We start from the raw sequence: 17,295 nt of genomic DNA, 5'->3' as shown, positions 1-17,295 counted from the left end.
CTGAACTCCATCCACTATCATTAACAAGAAATGGAAAAGACAACACAATGGAGTTTATCGCACCAGGGTTAAAACTTTGCTGCCAGACGTTCCAATCGCAATCCCATTGAGTTCCAGAGGCCGCCATTTCTGAGAACAGTTTTAAAGTGTTCTCAGAAATAGCGTCCCCTGGAACTCAATGGGAACGTGATTGGAATGCCCGGAGGCATTCCTGTGTGCAGTAAAATGGGGTTCTTGGCCCCATTGCGTTCCCGTCACGTTCTGTGCGCACCTGCACGCGGGCACATTAGAACACACTGGGGAACGTTTTAACCCCGGTGCGATAAACTTCTATGTGTTGCTCCAGTTAGACAGACAAGTGACATTGCAGAAAATACTGTAGCACTTCAAAGAGAACAAACTGAGAGCTTAAAGAAAAAAAGACAGCCTTTTCAGGTATAGTCATTTGCCAATAGCAGAACGAAAGGGTTTGCTTAGACAAATACAAAGGCTCATTTGCTTATTCTCAGTGTCTGAAGCCTACTGGGGTATGCTTGCCTTATTTTTATTGTTCTTCTGTTGGATGTTATACATATGAGAAGAGGGAGAGTATAAGATTTGAATCTGGAAGACCTGGGTTGAAATCAAAGTTCACTGTGTGACTATGGCCTACTTACAATATTTCAGCCTAACCTATGATGGAAGATCATTTTCTGGTTAATCCTGAATTCCATGGTGGAAAGGTAGAATACTATAACAAATACACACAGATGCCTGCTATCATGAATGTAGGTTAAGTGGGCTGCTCTGTTTTCCTTACACCTGGCAAAGTTTCTAAAATAGATGTATATGGATCACGTGAAAATCTGGTGGCTCAACCGTGCTGTGGCAATTTTACTCTATGCTTGACTAAGCTGACTTGGTGTTAAAGGTGGATTGCTCTCTAAATACTGTACTGTATTTGCTTCTCTGGTAACTCTCTCCAGGGTAACATATAGTGACTTAGAAAATATGTCCCATTGTACCACTTTGGGGGTGGGCAGGGAAGCATCTTTTCTAGCTGCTTTAGCAGATGGGGGCCCTGTGCTAACTCTCCTGCTGCAGCACAGTTTTATATAAAGCTAAGCAAACAAGGGACTGGCTGTTGTTATTTCTGTTTCCTGGAGGGCCTGCTTTGTAGCTGAGAAGGTAGGCTTTGCAGTGATTTACACACGGCCAGGGGCTCACTATCATGATTCAATGCCACTTGCCAGCTGTTCTGTGAACTGAATTATGCTTTCCTTAAAGGCCAAGGTGAGGAAAGGATCTGTCACTTCTTTCTATATCTGGGGCTTTCAGAATTTCTCCTTCAGGGAAAACTTTTCATATTGAAAAGGGAGACAGATGTCATATTAAAGAACGGATACCACAAGTTCTTCACCTATAGAGCAAGTCTAGTATTGTAACTACACAGCATAGAGAAGTCATTTTTTTTTACAACTACCAGAATCTCCTAGTCAACTCAACCATTGGCCATAGTAACAGTTTAGTTAAAATCCAAAAAAGTAACTTCCAAATTTTACGCAAGCTGTATAGCAAGAGGCTGAGTGCCTCTCACCATGATAGTTAGCTGGGATGTTTTGTCAGTTTATTCACGTCATTCAAACACATCTACAAACATTATGGCCTTAGTCCATTTGTGGGCCCCGACTAAAGTAGACCACTGATTTTAATTTTTAAGTTATAACTTATGTAAATTCCCGAGTGGATTTACACTAGTAGACACTAACAGTGGTATTTAGGCCAACAAGGCAATGAAACCTGTTGAAACCCTATAGAATTGAAGACCAGACCAGAGAGCACCACATAAACAGCTGAACGGACTATCAGGTATCTTCTATGATTAGACATGGCAGTTGGAGCTTCACATTCTGCATTGAGAGGTATGCTCTGAATTGAATGAAATGCTGATGGAGTTTATTGGTGAAGCATCTTTATTGGCTAATTTCACTGTAGGTTTACTTATAGGAATGGGGAAAACAAAATAAAAAGGAAACAATGACTTTAAATATCTTTCTGGAAAGGAAATTGGAAAAATAGTGCACAATGCTTGCTATGCTTGCCTTTCGCCATCTGAAAGAGTCAATTCACTTACTATACATATGTACTGAAAACAGTAGTTTGAAGGAACGGTTAAGGGGAATAATTGCCACTTTCAAGTGTTTTTCTATTTTGAGAGTGGTATTGTTCATATTTAATTTCCATGCCTTTTTTCCGTGGAAGGAGGAAGGCTGCACTAAAGAATGGGAAGGGAAGGAAGAAGATAGTGTATATGCACAGCTATGCGTGAACTTTTCGTGCAGACCTCAAAGATGCTTAATGCTTCTCTGATTTGAGGGTTTATCCATTTGATTCTCAAGGCTGTATTTAACCCTCTGCTGAAAGACCCAACTGTATGTAATAAATCTGAGTAAGTTTCACTCTTTCAAACAACAGTGTGAGAGCAGGAGCTCTCAGGAGGCTGGGACTCATGTACCCAACACTGTCATTTCATGATCAGATACTGAAGAAAGTGATAACCTGACAGCTTCAAGTAGTCTATGATGACATGCCCTATCAGGAGAGACTTAAGGAGCTGGTTATGTTTAGCCTGGAGAAGGGAAGGCTAAGAGGTGATATTATAGCCTTGTTTAAATATTTGAAAGGCTGTCATATAGAGCATGGAGCAAGCTTATTTTCTGCTGCTCCAGAGAATAGGACTCAGAACGATGGATGCAAACTACAGGGAAAGAGATTCCACCTCAACATTAGGAGGAACTTCCTGACAGTAAGGGCTGTTCGACAGTGGAACACACTCCCTCAGAGTGTGATGGAGTCTCCCTCCTGAGAGGTCTTTAAACAGAGGCATCTGTAGGGGATGCTTTGAGTTTCTGCATAGCAGAAGGTTGGACTGGATGGCGTTTGTGGTCTCTTCCAACTCTATGATTCTATGATTACACACAAAGTAAAGCATGCACCAGATAAAATGGAGGTAGTTGGGGTAGGGAAATCTGTTGATATGGCTCAAAGTGCAGTGCTTCTGTACTTTTCTTCATGCTTGAGAGGAAAAATATTGGCAGTTACAAGTCACAGAGTCATGGGTCTGTAGTCCTTGGGAGTGTAATCCTTGGGAATAAGAAAGTGCAGCTGCAGAAATTTCATCTTCAACACAACTTTTAGAAAAATAAAGGCCTTCCTGACAAATTTGACCAACCTATTAGTGTTACACTATAAATATTTCTGAACCCCCCCATCCCTTTTTGCCCCACCCCACTCATTTGGCTTATCATTTGGAAAATGGTAGTAGAGAAGAAGCTCATCCTTACAATTCTTGTAAACAACACATAATGTTTCCAGATTATTATTTTTTTATTACACACCATCTTTAATTAATGTAGAAAATCCATGATGGAAGATATGAAGCAAAAAAAGCTTACTAGAATAATATCACATAATTAAATACATATAGATACACTTTTGTTTTTTAATCAAGTGTTGAGCTGAAAAGGAAGCATGGCAGTAATCTCAATATACCAGCTACAACAACCTTTAAACTAATAGCAGAAGAGGAGAAAAGAAAGCTCTCATCCCATCCCTCTCTGCCATCTTCAGCTGGCAAACATTGCACAGTGGTTGGTGGTGGAGGAGGAGGAGGAGGACAAGGATGTGAGGAGGGATACACAACAGAAAAGGCAAATTAAACCAGGTGTCCAAGAGGATCCAAGGTTGTGTTGCAAATGGGATGAAACAATTATTAAATTGCTTTCATTTTGAATGAAAAGTTTTCAGCCATGCAAATGCGCACAGCACCCAGAGACAAATGTTTGAAGAAATGCACAATTACTAAGGAGCATTGTTCTTATCTCTGTGGGATGCACTCCATGGCTCTATAGCACAGGAGGATCCCAAATGGCCCTCAAGATGATAGGGAGCAGCAGACAGGCCTTATGCCAATGCTTGGACCAAAATAGGGAGGCACTCTCTTCTCTATTGGGGCTCACAACAGTCACCCTTTCCCTTTCCTATTATTCTGAAAACATATTTTAGGCAGGGTATTATAGTTTTATTATTTACTTCTCTTACGATAAAATGGTGTTTACTCCCATATAAATATGTTCAGCTGAAGAAAATAGCATTTTATTCCTTCAGTCGTGGCAGTGCTATAATTCATATGAATGTAAAGCACAAAACACTTAAAGTATGTCTTTTTTAAAAAACCAGGGTTGGAAAACAGTTTTTGTTTTTTCTTCTTAAATATATCAAAATGTAGAAGCATGCATGAAATGGTTGCAGGAAGACGGGAGGGAGAAAATGAATTTCACTTCACTTTATAAATAAAGCAATGAAACCACTAAGTCCAGTTGCGTAGCCTTTAGGGGTGCGACCAAAGACTAGAGGGGGGCACTCAGTATGTAAGATGATTTATGCAGAGTCTTTTGGCAGGACTTGCACAATTGGGAATAGGAGCCCAGCTGCAGTGGCAAAGGAGGAGAGGCACTGAGGGATTGGCATAAGGTATGTTTTCATATTGCTCTGTTATGTTGCAAACATTTTATTTTATTTTATTTATGTAACTATACTTAGTCCAGTGTGCTATTATCCTGCTTTGAGAGTAACAGGAAGCCTAGAACTTCCATTACAAAATGGTGCACACAAAATGCAATGTGATCTGGCACATTTTATATATTATTCTATACACACACACACACACATATATATATATATATATAGAGAGAGAGAGAGAGCATAAGACACAAAAATGCTCTGCATCAGAGACAACATGCTTAATAATACAGTTATATCTATCCAGCCATGAAGAAACTCAATTGAATTGTATCCTTGGGAGTTGCATTGCTTAGAGAAAAACCTTCATACACTGCTGCCTCTTTTTGTTGACTTCCTTTTGCTTATTTAATTTATGAATGTTTTTAAGGATTTTTGTTTTTTATGACATCAAGCACCTAAGTGGCAGAGCTAAAGGACAAATTATATATCAAATGACTATATAAAGCAGGGATGGTGGATCAATCAGTCTTTTTTCATTTTCTCTTTCTGTCATTTAACTTTGCCCTACCACTTAATATATCATGTTTCTTCCATCCCATTTCTACATTAATCTCTGATTTTTTTAAAAAAGCATGAAAATCTGCACTTGACATTTTTTTTTATTTCCTCTTAAAATACACAGTTCTAAACTGTTTTCTCACAAAACAGGCATTTTAAGATGCACATGTAATGAAAAACTGTGTTGCAACCCTTCAGGAAGTGCAAAAACAACTGGCAAGCTCTGTTTTCATCTACTCATTTGTCTGGGAGGCATGGGCCAACTCAATTTATATTAGAATTAGGAATGTAAAAAAACATTTGGAAAAAATGATCATTCTCCACAGGATAATTATTAACAAATAATGCTATTTTTTACTTATGTATGCAGGAATAAAACACAGCAGAATTTCTCCCCCTTTTGTTCCTTTTTTGCACAAAAGCACTAGTTTTGTGCAAAACGTGGCTGGAATTCTGTATCAGCTTATGCTCACCTAAGTACTTAACTAAGGGCCCATACAGACAGGCCAAAATAAAGCTGCTTTGGGTCACTTTGGAGGTATACTGTTTAAATGCTGCATGCGTCTTAAGAGGCCATAAGCTGTGCCAAAGCTGTGGTCCAGTCCTTAGGACTGGAGCGTGACTTTGGCGTGGCATCTGGCCTCTTAGGATGCATGCATCATTTAAACAGTATACCTCCAAAGTGACTCGAAGCAGCTTTATTTTGGCCTGTCTGTTCGGGCCCCACATTAGTTCAATATAAACTGATATAGGATTCTGGATATAATTTTTTGTGTGCAAAATATTGTGTTTTTGTACAATTTTTGCAAAAGGGATGAGAAATCACCAAAAAAAAGTCTCAAAATGTTTCATCCAGAAGAGAGAAAATGTTGATGCTTTTAATTCTCCCAACCAAGAACAAAATGAGTGAAGATTTACAATGCAAACTGAAATGTACAAAGACTGAATTTCCACAATATATAATGACTATTGAAATTATGGTGGTTTTCCTGCATGTGTGGTGGGAGAGCCTATATATGGCCATGTATGACAATAGCTATCTCCATCATCCTGTACAGAAAGATACAGGGGCTGCCTACAGGTGCATCTATACCAGTGGTTTCCAACCTTCCTAATGCCGTGACCCTTTAATACAGTTCCTCATGTTATGGTGACCCAAACCCATGAAATTATTTTCATTGCTACTTCATAACTGTAATTAAATAGGTGTTTTCCAATGGTCTTAGGCGACCCCCATGAAAGGATCATTCAACCCCCAAAGGGGTCCCGACCCACAGGTTGGAAACCACTGATCTATACCAATGGGATCTTTCTTGGCAAAGGTTAGATTATGCACTGTTGGGCTTTGATAAATATTTACCCTGTAGCACTGGTTTATCTGACTTTATTTTCATACATATGATGAATAATAGGTATTCACTTACATGGGAGAAAGCAAAGGGAAAGTATACATTATGTGCATATACTGAAGGATATGAAGAGCATGGAAAAATTATTTGGCTGGAGGAGTCTGGGAACTGTAGCCCCAAAAGGGAACTTTCCCAAGCACTTAGAGTACTAGCTAGGTCTTTTTCCTATGGACTTATACCTGGAGTGCCAGTCAGATCCCTGTCCCAAAATTGTCCAAGACTTCAGCCCACTTTCACTTCCCTATGGAACTCAGTGGGAAAACAATCTTACACAGCTCTCACTCTTTAGAGGCACTGCTACATTCTGGGTTCTTTTTCCTGAGTCAATTATATGAAACACAGGACACATAAAAGTTCACATGCATGCAGATTTTTATTTGGCATGACTGCTCACTGAAAGGACTCTCAAGCCACACATATGATGATGCGCTGCTTTCATGTGATCAAGCAATCTGTGGCATGGCTGCAAACACTGCTCGAAGTGAAAGTGAGATATCAAGAATGTGAATCCTTTGACTGAATGGATGTTTTGAACTATAAATCCTACAGTCCCTGACTATTGGCCATGCTACTATGATGTCCAAAATCAAAAGTTTTCCACCCATTTTCCATGAGATGCCAAACGCCTTGGGATCCTGAATGCATGAGTGTTTTTTGTATATGAACTGACCTTCAGTCGTAAATAATTCTAGTAATAGTGGAGTCTGACGCACACAGAACGTTAAGTATCTAATGCACTAAATAATGTAATGGCTTTCTTTTAATATCTTTAGGCTATGGCAGTTTTGAGAGAATATTATCTCCTTGAATTGCCTGTAGAAGCTAAACAAAAGGCAAGATATTTATCTTTGCAAAGATACAGGATAATAGAGGGTATTTCAATGATTGGGGCCCCATTTCCATTCCTTGGTTTTATTAATATGGGAGGAAAGCATTCATCACATGCCAGTTTTAGTGAACATGAAGCCGTGATTTCAGCATTACAGTCCACAATGGGTACCAATTTCCCCCATTAAAATGAGACTTTTAAATGGTTAGACTATTTTTGTTCCTCTCTGTGTGTATTTGCGTGTGACCTGCTTACAGAAAGAAAAAAATAAATAAAAATGTAATAGTTTCAGATGAGAAATTTCCTTTCATAATACTTTATTAATGTTATTGAATCTCTCTTATAATCTGAGCTACTGGGACAAAAGAAAATGTAGTATGCATGCAGAAAGCTTGTGCTAAAGTTCCACAGTTTCCATGGGATGGGGAGGTGGTATTTCTAGCATAGGCACAGCTTTTACACTGCTATCTTGAATGATAAACAGCCCAAGCCTATGCAGATCATCTCAGAGGCAAGGCCCATAGAGTTTAGTGGACCTTACTTCCATGCAGGTATTATGGACTGTTACAGACTGGCAAAATAAAGCTGCTTCGGGTCTCTTTGGAGGTATGCTATTTAAATGATGCATGGGTCCTAAAAGTCCAGAGCTTGCACCAAAGCCACATTCCACTCCTAAACACTGGAGTGCAGCTTTGGTGCAGCTTCCGGATTCTTAGGATGCATGCATCATTTAAACAGCATATCTCCAAAGAGATCTGAAGCAGCTTTATTTTGGCAATCTGTAACAGGCCAAGACAGTAGCCTGAAGTGGGAGATATGAAGAGCAGCATTAGGGACTATAAAATAGTTTTACAAAAAGCCTCCAAAAGCTGCTAATTCACATTATTTTATATTGACCAGTATCCCTGCAGGTGCCTAGGTTAGTCACCTGTGGCGCTCAAAGCCAGGAAGAAAATAAAGAATCTATTCTCTTTTAAATTATAAAAGTTCCCCATATTTGACATCCACTATAGGTGACAGCTAAGTTGTTAGTTATAATACAAGCTTGCTTAAGAATATTTTGTTAAAGTACCAGCCTATGTGTTTTGCAGATTTCAGGCATCCAGAATAAATGCATCTGGCATCCACCGAAAGTATCTGTATGGAAACGGCTTGACCTGGCTTCTCCAAAGGGACCCAGAAAATTATTTTCACATCAAAGTGGCTTTAAAATGTCTCAGCATGTCAGAAATGTCTCCAGCCTGACTTTCTCCAGATGGTCAAATTGAACTACAGTCACCTTTATGACTGGTTGGGGTTATAGGAATTGTAGTCCCAACAAATCTAGGAGCCAGGTTGGGAGAGGCTTTGTTTTTCCTTCCCCCCATCTTTCCTATCCCCACACAAGATCCTTTCACTTTGTCCAATCTACATAAAGGCCATTTCACCTTGAAGATTCTGAGAGATCTAAACATAAAAAGTAACATTTCCGAAGTCTGGCCCAAATCAGAAAATGTCCATAGAATCCCATTGTGCTGTTTTTCCCACATTCAGAGTGAAGACCAGATATTGCGTATTTTTAATGCTTGTTTGTGGTTGTATACCTTCAACCTAATTCTGACTTATGGTGATCCTGTGTGACCCAATCATGGGGTTTTCTTGGTAAGATTTTTTTCAGGGGTGATTTGCTGTTGCCTTTCTCTGAGAGAGTGTGACTTGCCCAAGATCACCCAGTGGGTTTTGGTGGCTGAGCAGAGATTCAAACCCTGGTCTCCAAAGTCATAGTCCAATGCTCAAATCACTACACTAGATTTCATTTTACATACACAGAAATAAAAATGAATGGGAAAAGTCCTTGCACTTGCCAAGGGGAAAAGCAGTCAAATTAGCATTTTCCTTGACATGCTTATTTCCTATGTGCTGCTTTTCCTTGGATGCATTAAGTCCAATTCATTCTGGTGTCATAATTGTCCAGGAAAAACTACATCAGTCCAGAAAGACTACCAACCTGGGGACTGCTAAATGTTTGGGGCTCAAACTCCTATCACCTGAAGCATCTGAGGCTGCTGAGATCTAGCAATGAAAAACAACTGGTTAAGGAAAGCTGAGTTACATTATGTTTTTGCTACATATGTAAATCGACTGTAATGTGACAGTCCATGTGGATGGAGTCAGAAGGAAGCATTCTGACCATCTATGTAGAGATATGAAATGAATCTGCACAAGAAGTCACACAAATATGGGCAGATCCTCTATGATCATCTTAGGGCACCTCTGCACAAGAGGTTTGAAGAGGGCAACCCTTTGAGCCCACTTTTATTTGGTGTTTTTGCTTTCTCCTCCTTTCTCCCTACATGCAGTGCAGGCAGCAAACATCGTGGGATCATTAAAGGGCAGCAAATCTTTTAGTGTTATTTTTATTTCATACCACTATAGGGAACCCGGTTTCGATTTACTGCCTGCGGCAGCGTGAAATATCTTGAGCTATCGCTGTGCTGAATGGGAAATTTGAGGAGCTCCAAAACAGGTTGAATCTCTCTTATCAGAAAGCTTGGAAAGTTCGTTTTTCATAAGAAATTTGTTCCCATCACCCAGTACAGTGTTTGAAAAGTAATCCACTTTTATTACTTGTTACAGTGATTGGAAAAATAACTCATTGCATTACACATTGAGTTGCTCTACCACTAAGCTACAACTGGCATTGGGATGGTGGGGAGGATAATTGTTTTATAAATGGAAGCCATTTTCTGCCTTATTATTCAGCTATCTCCTATTCTAGCACCTGCCCCTTACATCTCATCAATGCTTGTAAACCATGGAGTTCTGTACCTCATATTTGCAAGAACATACAGTGCAAAAGACTATGACAGACATCCAAACATATGCATTTTTCTTACCCTGTGAATGCTAGTTTAAGAACCCTGTTTCCTTGTTCTCTCTTTATTGCATAAAATCCCAAACCCACCCTCACCCCAAAGTTTATCCTAAAATATTTGTTATCTGCAGATTTTGGTAGCATTAGGACTTGACACATATCTACATGAAGTCTACTGTAAGTTTTGTACCTTAGGTACTAAAATACAACATATGCACATATACACATCTCTAATTGGGCATGCTGCTGTATTATGAGACAGACAGATGTGAATGCTGCATAATATCTAGTATCTATATTTATATGCACACACCCAAACAGAGCTTCAAGACTTGGATTTTCATCTGCAAAAGATCTCTTTTTTTTTCTAAGCAAGTACTCTTTCAGCAGGAACTATATATCCTTGCATGTTTGCAGAGCACCAGTATGAGTCAATGAATGATAAATAACAGTCAATGATGATTATAAATAATATGATGGTGGAATTCAGTGCCACTTTTGTCCATTGGTGCAAGAAAGCAGAAGAATGGTAGTTTTCGTAAATGTCTAGTGAATTGTAGAAGGAATCTCTGGACTTGGGTAAGCGTCTACTTCTTTAGGATAGCCTTCTGCAACATAGCACCCTCTGATGGGTTGGACAACAACAACTATCAATACTAGCCAGAAAGGAACAATTATGGAACTTGTAATTCAAAAAGGTTTGGAAAACTCCAGGCTGGGAAACCTGTTGTACTTGTTCCTAACATGCCAGACTGTTGAATCTTTTGTCCAGTAACAACATTAAAATAATACTAGTAATTCATAATAATAATCAGGTGAGATTCTGTTACAGGCCTTTTAAGATTTTTTTTTTAATTCCCTGGAGAAGGGCTTTTGCTCTTTAGACTGTAATAAGAAAAATGTGTATTGATTTTCTCTCCAGGACCAGCCTTACTACAAAGCAACGGATTCCAAAGGGAGTACTATTTTTTCCTGGCTTCAGTTTCCATTCTTTAAAAAAGGGAGTAGGGCTAACATTCACAATAAAAAAGAGAAATGCTTGAAATGTAAAACAATTTACACTGACTGGTTATTTTCACTGACTGGTTATAAATAGGCAAGGGGCAACACTTTTAAAGGGTAGAGAATGCTTCAGGATTAAATTAACACAAAACCACAGAAAGTGGAGCTCATTGGGTCATTCTGTGTTGACCTAGGAGTTAGTTCATGCTCTGTCTGGCTTTAATAGCCGGATAGTTGTCCAAACTGATAATAATGCATACCTCTGACATACTACATCAGTAAATTGGTGAACGTCCAAATATACAGGGAAACAGTGCAGCGGGACCTCCTGTCAGGATTAGAGTTCCTCACCCGCAAACTGCATAACCTTTGATGAACCGCAAAAGGTTGTAAAATTAAGGGAAATTTGATTGCAAGTTTGCAATTCTTCAGAGCTCTGCTGGGCTCCCTCCCAAGACAGGGCTGGCCCTACGTTAGTCAGAGTGAAACATCAACTTCAGGCAGCAGATTTTTGATGTCTTGAAAGGCCAGTTAGTTACTTATTTTGTTATCATTGTGTTTTGACTGCCAATGACGGGGAAATGTGCTTACGGGATTTTCTGCCTTATGTGCCAAAATAACTAGTCTGGTTATTATTTAGTTATCATGCATGATTTGGGGGTATGGAGGGGTAAGAACCACAATTTTTATCTAAATCTGAGGCAACAAAATTTCTTGGGCCGGTCATTGTTTCCAGCATGGCAATAAATGACCAAAGGAAATGGCCTCGCGTGTCTTTGTCTGCTACCTCATTGCTTGCTTGTTGCCTGCCACCATCTTATATGCTTGGTTAGCTATTATTTTGGCTAAAGATGAATTACTGTGATCTAGATAGTTCTTTGTACATGGTAGCTTGAACTTCCAGCCAATGGTTTCTGGACCTCACTGACAATCACAACCTCTCCTTCATCCTACACATATTCAGTCTGAAATCTGGCTTTTGCTGCCTATGGCCCAGCATTGATGATTATTTACAGACTGGCCTGGTGTAGTCAAATTTTAGTAAGCCCGGCTTTGGAACTGGTGAATCCAGCATAAAATATAGGGCAGATGTTACACTCCTAAAAAAAGCATCAACTGTTGTGTGTGTACATGTTCTTCAGTTCAAAACAGACATGCCTGTGCACACAAAAGAGGACCCCAAGAAAGCAATGGACTTAAGTTGTAAAATGTTTTTACACATATACAGCCCAATTTCTCCACATTTCTTCCATTCCTCCTCTCATTCTACTGCTGTTGCAACACCAATGAACTTAATTTCACATGTGGAAATGGATGTGGCCAGTGCAGGAAGCTCATGGTGACTTAGGAGGGACAGCTCCCCCCAATCCATCCCTGCTCTAGCTGAGCCTCCTCTGGGTTTGAGACAGCAGGTCTGTGTAAATTTTGGACCTCAGGAACCTGGGGTAAGAGTCTTTTTCCATGAGGCTGTAAATTTTCCCCTGTGCCTGGTCAAAGCATGATGGCGATGGCTCTTGTATGTTCCTTCTTGTCACCTCCCGGGTCTGGAAGTCTATGTTCACCTGAAAAAAAAATTAAAACAAGGTAGTTTATTGGGGGAGCTCTCCTATTTCAAGCAAAGATAGCTTTTGTTTGGTCACATTTGCCCATAGAGTGTATCAGACAGGGAAATTGGAAGTATAATCCAATGGCAATCTGAACGCAATCATGGGGTTTAATGTTATTGTGTGATAACCCACTACACGCAAATTCGGGCAATGAGAAGTCAGTCTGAGCGCAATCATGGGGTTTCATGTTATTGCATGATAGACTACCACATGCAAATCCGGGCAATGGCATGCTATTTTCGGGCAATGGGAAGCCAGTTTGAATGCAATACGCATTCACGTAAATTCGCTGAACTAGTGAATTCACGTGAATGCGTTCTGGTCCGCTTTCTTTTCATTCGAAATTAAGAGAAATTCCTCACTTGTGATAAAGTCCCATATCTATCAATTTCTTGTAAGCTGAAAAATGAAGGGGGAGCCTGTTTAGCACAATGACATACAGTGCCTTGCAGAGGTATTCACACTCTTCTTTGACTTTTCCAGGTTTTGTTGTGTTATAACCTGAAACTGAAATAGATTCAAGTGGAATTATAATCACTTGATGTACACAAGAGGTACAAAATTGTGGCACAGCAGTTAAACAAACAAGCAAACAAAAACCCCTGGTGTTTGCTGCTTAAGTATTCACCACCTTTGCTGTAACACTTCTAAACATGTTCTGGTGCTTCCAAAGACATGTTGCTGAATGGAGTCCACCTAGATGCAGATTTGATGCCATATGATTTTATGGAAAGGCCAAAAAGTTCAGTTTTGTTTCTGGAATGCCCCAGGGATTGTTGGAGAAAGACTCAAAACAATAACTAATAGTATGAAGACCTCAGCTCTTATTTACTGACCTTTTAGAAGACTACAGAGTGAAAAAGTTACTCATTTGGAATACAAATCCCAGAATGCACTCAGCCAGCATGATAGCCAGTCAAATTGGCTGAGGGATGCTGGGTGCTGTAGTCCAAAATAGTAATATTTCCAAGTTCAGGTATCTGTTCAAAATTCATCCTACTAAAATAGCCATGCCTTCTCTCTGCTAACCTCTCGTGGTGCTTGCACATCAATAAATTCTTCAAAAATCCTCTGAGCCTTGGAAGCCAGCTTAGTAGTAGACCTTGTCTTTTTGAACTCCTCACAGGCCAACCAGAATTCCAGGTTTTCCTCACTGAATTCTGTCTTCAGGAACGCACGAAATGCAGCCACTCCATCTGAGAAAACAAAGAAAGAAAATATATTATTCATAGTTGAAATTTGGTACCAGGTTCTGTTTGCGCATTCTCTGCATCGTTCAGTTAGTAACGCAAGGGAGGGGGGAGGTTGTCTTTGCAACATTTTTACTTTTCTCCTTGGAAATGGAAATTCAGCATGTCAGGCAAAGGGGTAGGCTACAGCCTTTCGCCCCATTGTGTTTGTTTCCAACAACTTTAAAAAAAAAAGAAAAACAAAGAAAGGATAAGATAAAATAAGAAAACTACTCAGAGATTTTAATCCCAGTTTACAGAGACAGTACCATCTCAGGATCCCAGCATACCATTCTGTGGGAGATGTCGAGCCAGGCAATTATGACTATTGCATCCCCTTAAGATGTGAGTTGATAACACTGGAAAAAGACTCATGCTTTAAATCAGGAGTGGACAACAGGGAGACTACATATGGGAACAACACTTATTTTTGTGTTCCCCATCATCTTCTCCCCACCACTTGCAGTTGAATTTTGTTGGCACAGTGGCAAAACAAATGACCATTTTCCTTTAAAATAAGGCCTGCAAGAAGTGTGCACCGTTACAACAATGATTCAGCCTTAGTTGAATGTGAATCTGTACCTTGCAGCCTTTTGTGTCTCATTTGCTATTTAGAATGCATTTATCATTGTCATTTGTGTATAAAAATGATAATTCCCATTCTAATCATTACCGTTTTAATACAGATTGACAGAGAAGAGCACAAAGCTTTGGCTGCTGGCTTTTGGCAGATTGTGAGTGTAGTTTTATCTCATTAGTGCTTAATAATAGTGATATTTTGCAGAATGTGTTGGGGCACCCTATTCAAGTATGATAGTCATTAAACTCATTGGCCACAGTCCAGTTAAAGTAACTTGTGCCTCTACCCGGTTTCAAACAGGTGGTAAACCTGTATTTGGGCTGTACAATGACTGGCTGTAGGTGAAGACTCACATTCCAGTTAATAAACAAACAAATCCACCTTCACAGAAAACAAGCATGAGAGAAATAAATGTTCCATCTCAGTCTTTCCTCTGCATATGCTAATTTTCCAGGTGCAGGGATGTTTGTGAAGGAACATTAATTGACGTTAGCCTCTGAAATCCTACTGCTGAGAGACAAGCTCATAATGAGTACAAAATAAACCTAATCCCACTGAGATCAATGGAATAAGTAATTTACAATGAACAACATTCAGACCTACCTTGCCAACTGGAATAAGGTGAATAATGTTGAATAACTAGAACTTTTCACTCATAAGGTTCTAAAACTAAGGCTGCAATAGGCATATGTAGGATTGCACTGCAGCTACATTATGTAATGATGAAATGTGGGGGTGCATCTATACCAGCTGCTTAATCCAGTGCTAGTCTGGATTATTATGGCCTTGAACTGACCATGATGGCAACCACAGGCACTGGACAGAATCCAGTGCAATGCCACATCATTGTCCATAAGGGCCAGCCAAGCTAACCTCATATTAGCCCTGCTTAATATGGCCCTTTCCCCTCGGTGTCACTGCCACCACCGCTGGAAGAGTTGGTCAGGCAAACCACTCAGATTATTTGTACATATGTGCACATTTCTAAAATCTCAACCTGTGACAACCAGGCAAGTATACAGCCTTGCAAGAATTTGGCTGTCACCTTTGCTTCTGCAGAGATCAGAACAGGGCACCCCACCATGGGATCAACAGTGCAGATGACTGTGGTGCCCCACCACCCCAGGACTCAGATTCAGATAGGGAGATAGAGAGGGAAGATGAGACAAGGGGGCAAGAAAGTGAGACAAATTGCCAGACTAGTGAAACAGAGGGCGAAGGAGGCATGGTAGTACCTGAACGACAAGACATAGAAATAACAGCACCTACCATATCAGAGAAAAGGAGGGAGTATGGAGGTTGGAACCGTTAAGAACCAAATGGAACAGCTGCATGCTGAAAACAGGCCATCAATTCTGACATCTCCCTTGGGGAACTTGCTGCTCACAACCAACCAATTTGTTGAATGTAACATTCCTGGTTTGTGCTCCTGATTTGTGTTGCCTCATAACCTCAGACCAAGCTTTTGGATCTCCATTTTGGACTCTCATTTGGACAGATTGCTTGATTGTGTTTGACAGTGTTTATAGTGCTATGGCATCCTTGCTGGTGAGTCACACATCCCTCAGGAATTCTCCTGTGTTCTGTTTCCTCCTGTACTATCTCTTGGGGACCTGGACTTGTGTTGGGAGTAAAACAAGACAGGGTTACTCTACCCAATCTTTGGTGATTTCATGGGAATCCTGTTCTGACCTCAGCAGAAGCAACAGTATGCCAGGCAGGCTTTACACAGAGGTCCTGCCTGTGAGGAAGCATTGCAGTGGCTCTGAGAACAAGTCATCCCCTTTCACTGCTCTTTCCAGTGTAGGGGAAGGGGAGTGATGTGGCGCTTTTGTATATGGACAACTGGATCTAATCCAATCCAGTGGCTCACACACACACAATGAACCCAAGATCACTCCAGGCTTTCCAGAAAACACCAGAGTTTTCCCCAACTTTGCTTAGTTCAGAGAAAATTCAGAATAAGGGCCAAAAACCACAGTATCTCCCTGGAGGTAGCCATATATCATGAGGACTGCCAAGACCAGCTTTGGGATGAGTATGGAGTTTTTCACTGGTGTAAGTCATTCATGTATTGTTATAAGTTTCCTTTGGGGCTGTTTTACTCAATTATGAATTTGTCTTTACAATGGCTATGGGGCATTTATTGCTTTGCTCGACCAAGAAAGTTTGTGGGTATTTAGTTGGATTCCACTACAGGTTGAAGAGTGTGCTGTTTTTCCCCTCTCCATCACAATCATGTTAAGCTCATGACTGGTGTGGGAATTTGTTAATGGTGGCAGCAGACTAGCATCTATCCTTGCATTCATGGGATAACATTAGAAAATTCTCTCAAGTCTATATCTCTTATGTTTATTGCACGGCACTCTGAGGAACAGGAATGGAAGGGAAGGGAACAGAACGGGGGAGAAACATGTTTTATCATACAAGAGAACACTGCCGATGCCTCCAGGAATCCCCAATCCATCCCCCAACCGTTCCACAGCAGCCGATTTTGAAGAACGGTTCAGAATCATTCTTCAAAATTGGCTGCTGTGGAATGGTTGGGGGATGGATTGAGGACTAATGATAGCATCGGCAACATTTTCCTATGCGATGACACACATTTTCCTCCCATTCCATTTTCTTCCATTCTGTTCCCCTTCTCCAAGTGCCATGCAATAAACCTATCTGTTCTGTAAGTCAACTCCTCTCTACCTAGCATATTGAAAGCTTCTGATTTGT

General features: G+C 40.2%; 1 protein-coding gene across 4 annotated transcripts in view; it reads right to left on the bottom strand.

Annotated features, from left to right (window-relative positions):
* Positions 1–11,246: 11,246 nt before the first annotated feature.
* RGS8 (regulator of G protein signaling 8) overlaps positions 11,247–17,295 on the bottom strand; it is a 58,718-nt gene continuing 52,669 nt past the window's right edge. For all 4 annotated transcript variants that reach the window (XM_042465859.1, XM_042465858.1, XM_042465860.1 and 1 more), the window contains 2 exons: positions 13,792–13,958; positions 11,247–12,717 (listed from right to left, as the gene is read on the bottom strand). In XM_042465859.1, the coding sequence (XP_042321793.1) occupies positions 12,535–12,717; positions 13,792–13,958 (350 nt within the window). In that variant the 3' untranslated portion in view covers positions 11,247–12,534. The remainder of the gene's footprint in view (positions 12,718–13,791; positions 13,959–17,295) is intronic.

The sequence above is a fragment of the Sceloporus undulatus genome, chromosome 4 (assembly GCF_019175285.1).
Source record: "Sceloporus undulatus isolate JIND9_A2432 ecotype Alabama chromosome 4, SceUnd_v1.1, whole genome shotgun sequence".
In the NCBI taxonomy this organism is placed as follows: domain Eukaryota; kingdom Metazoa; phylum Chordata; class Lepidosauria; order Squamata; family Phrynosomatidae; genus Sceloporus; species Sceloporus undulatus.
Note: the sequence above shows the minus strand (reverse complement) of the source record. Positions and strands in the feature narration are given on the sequence as shown.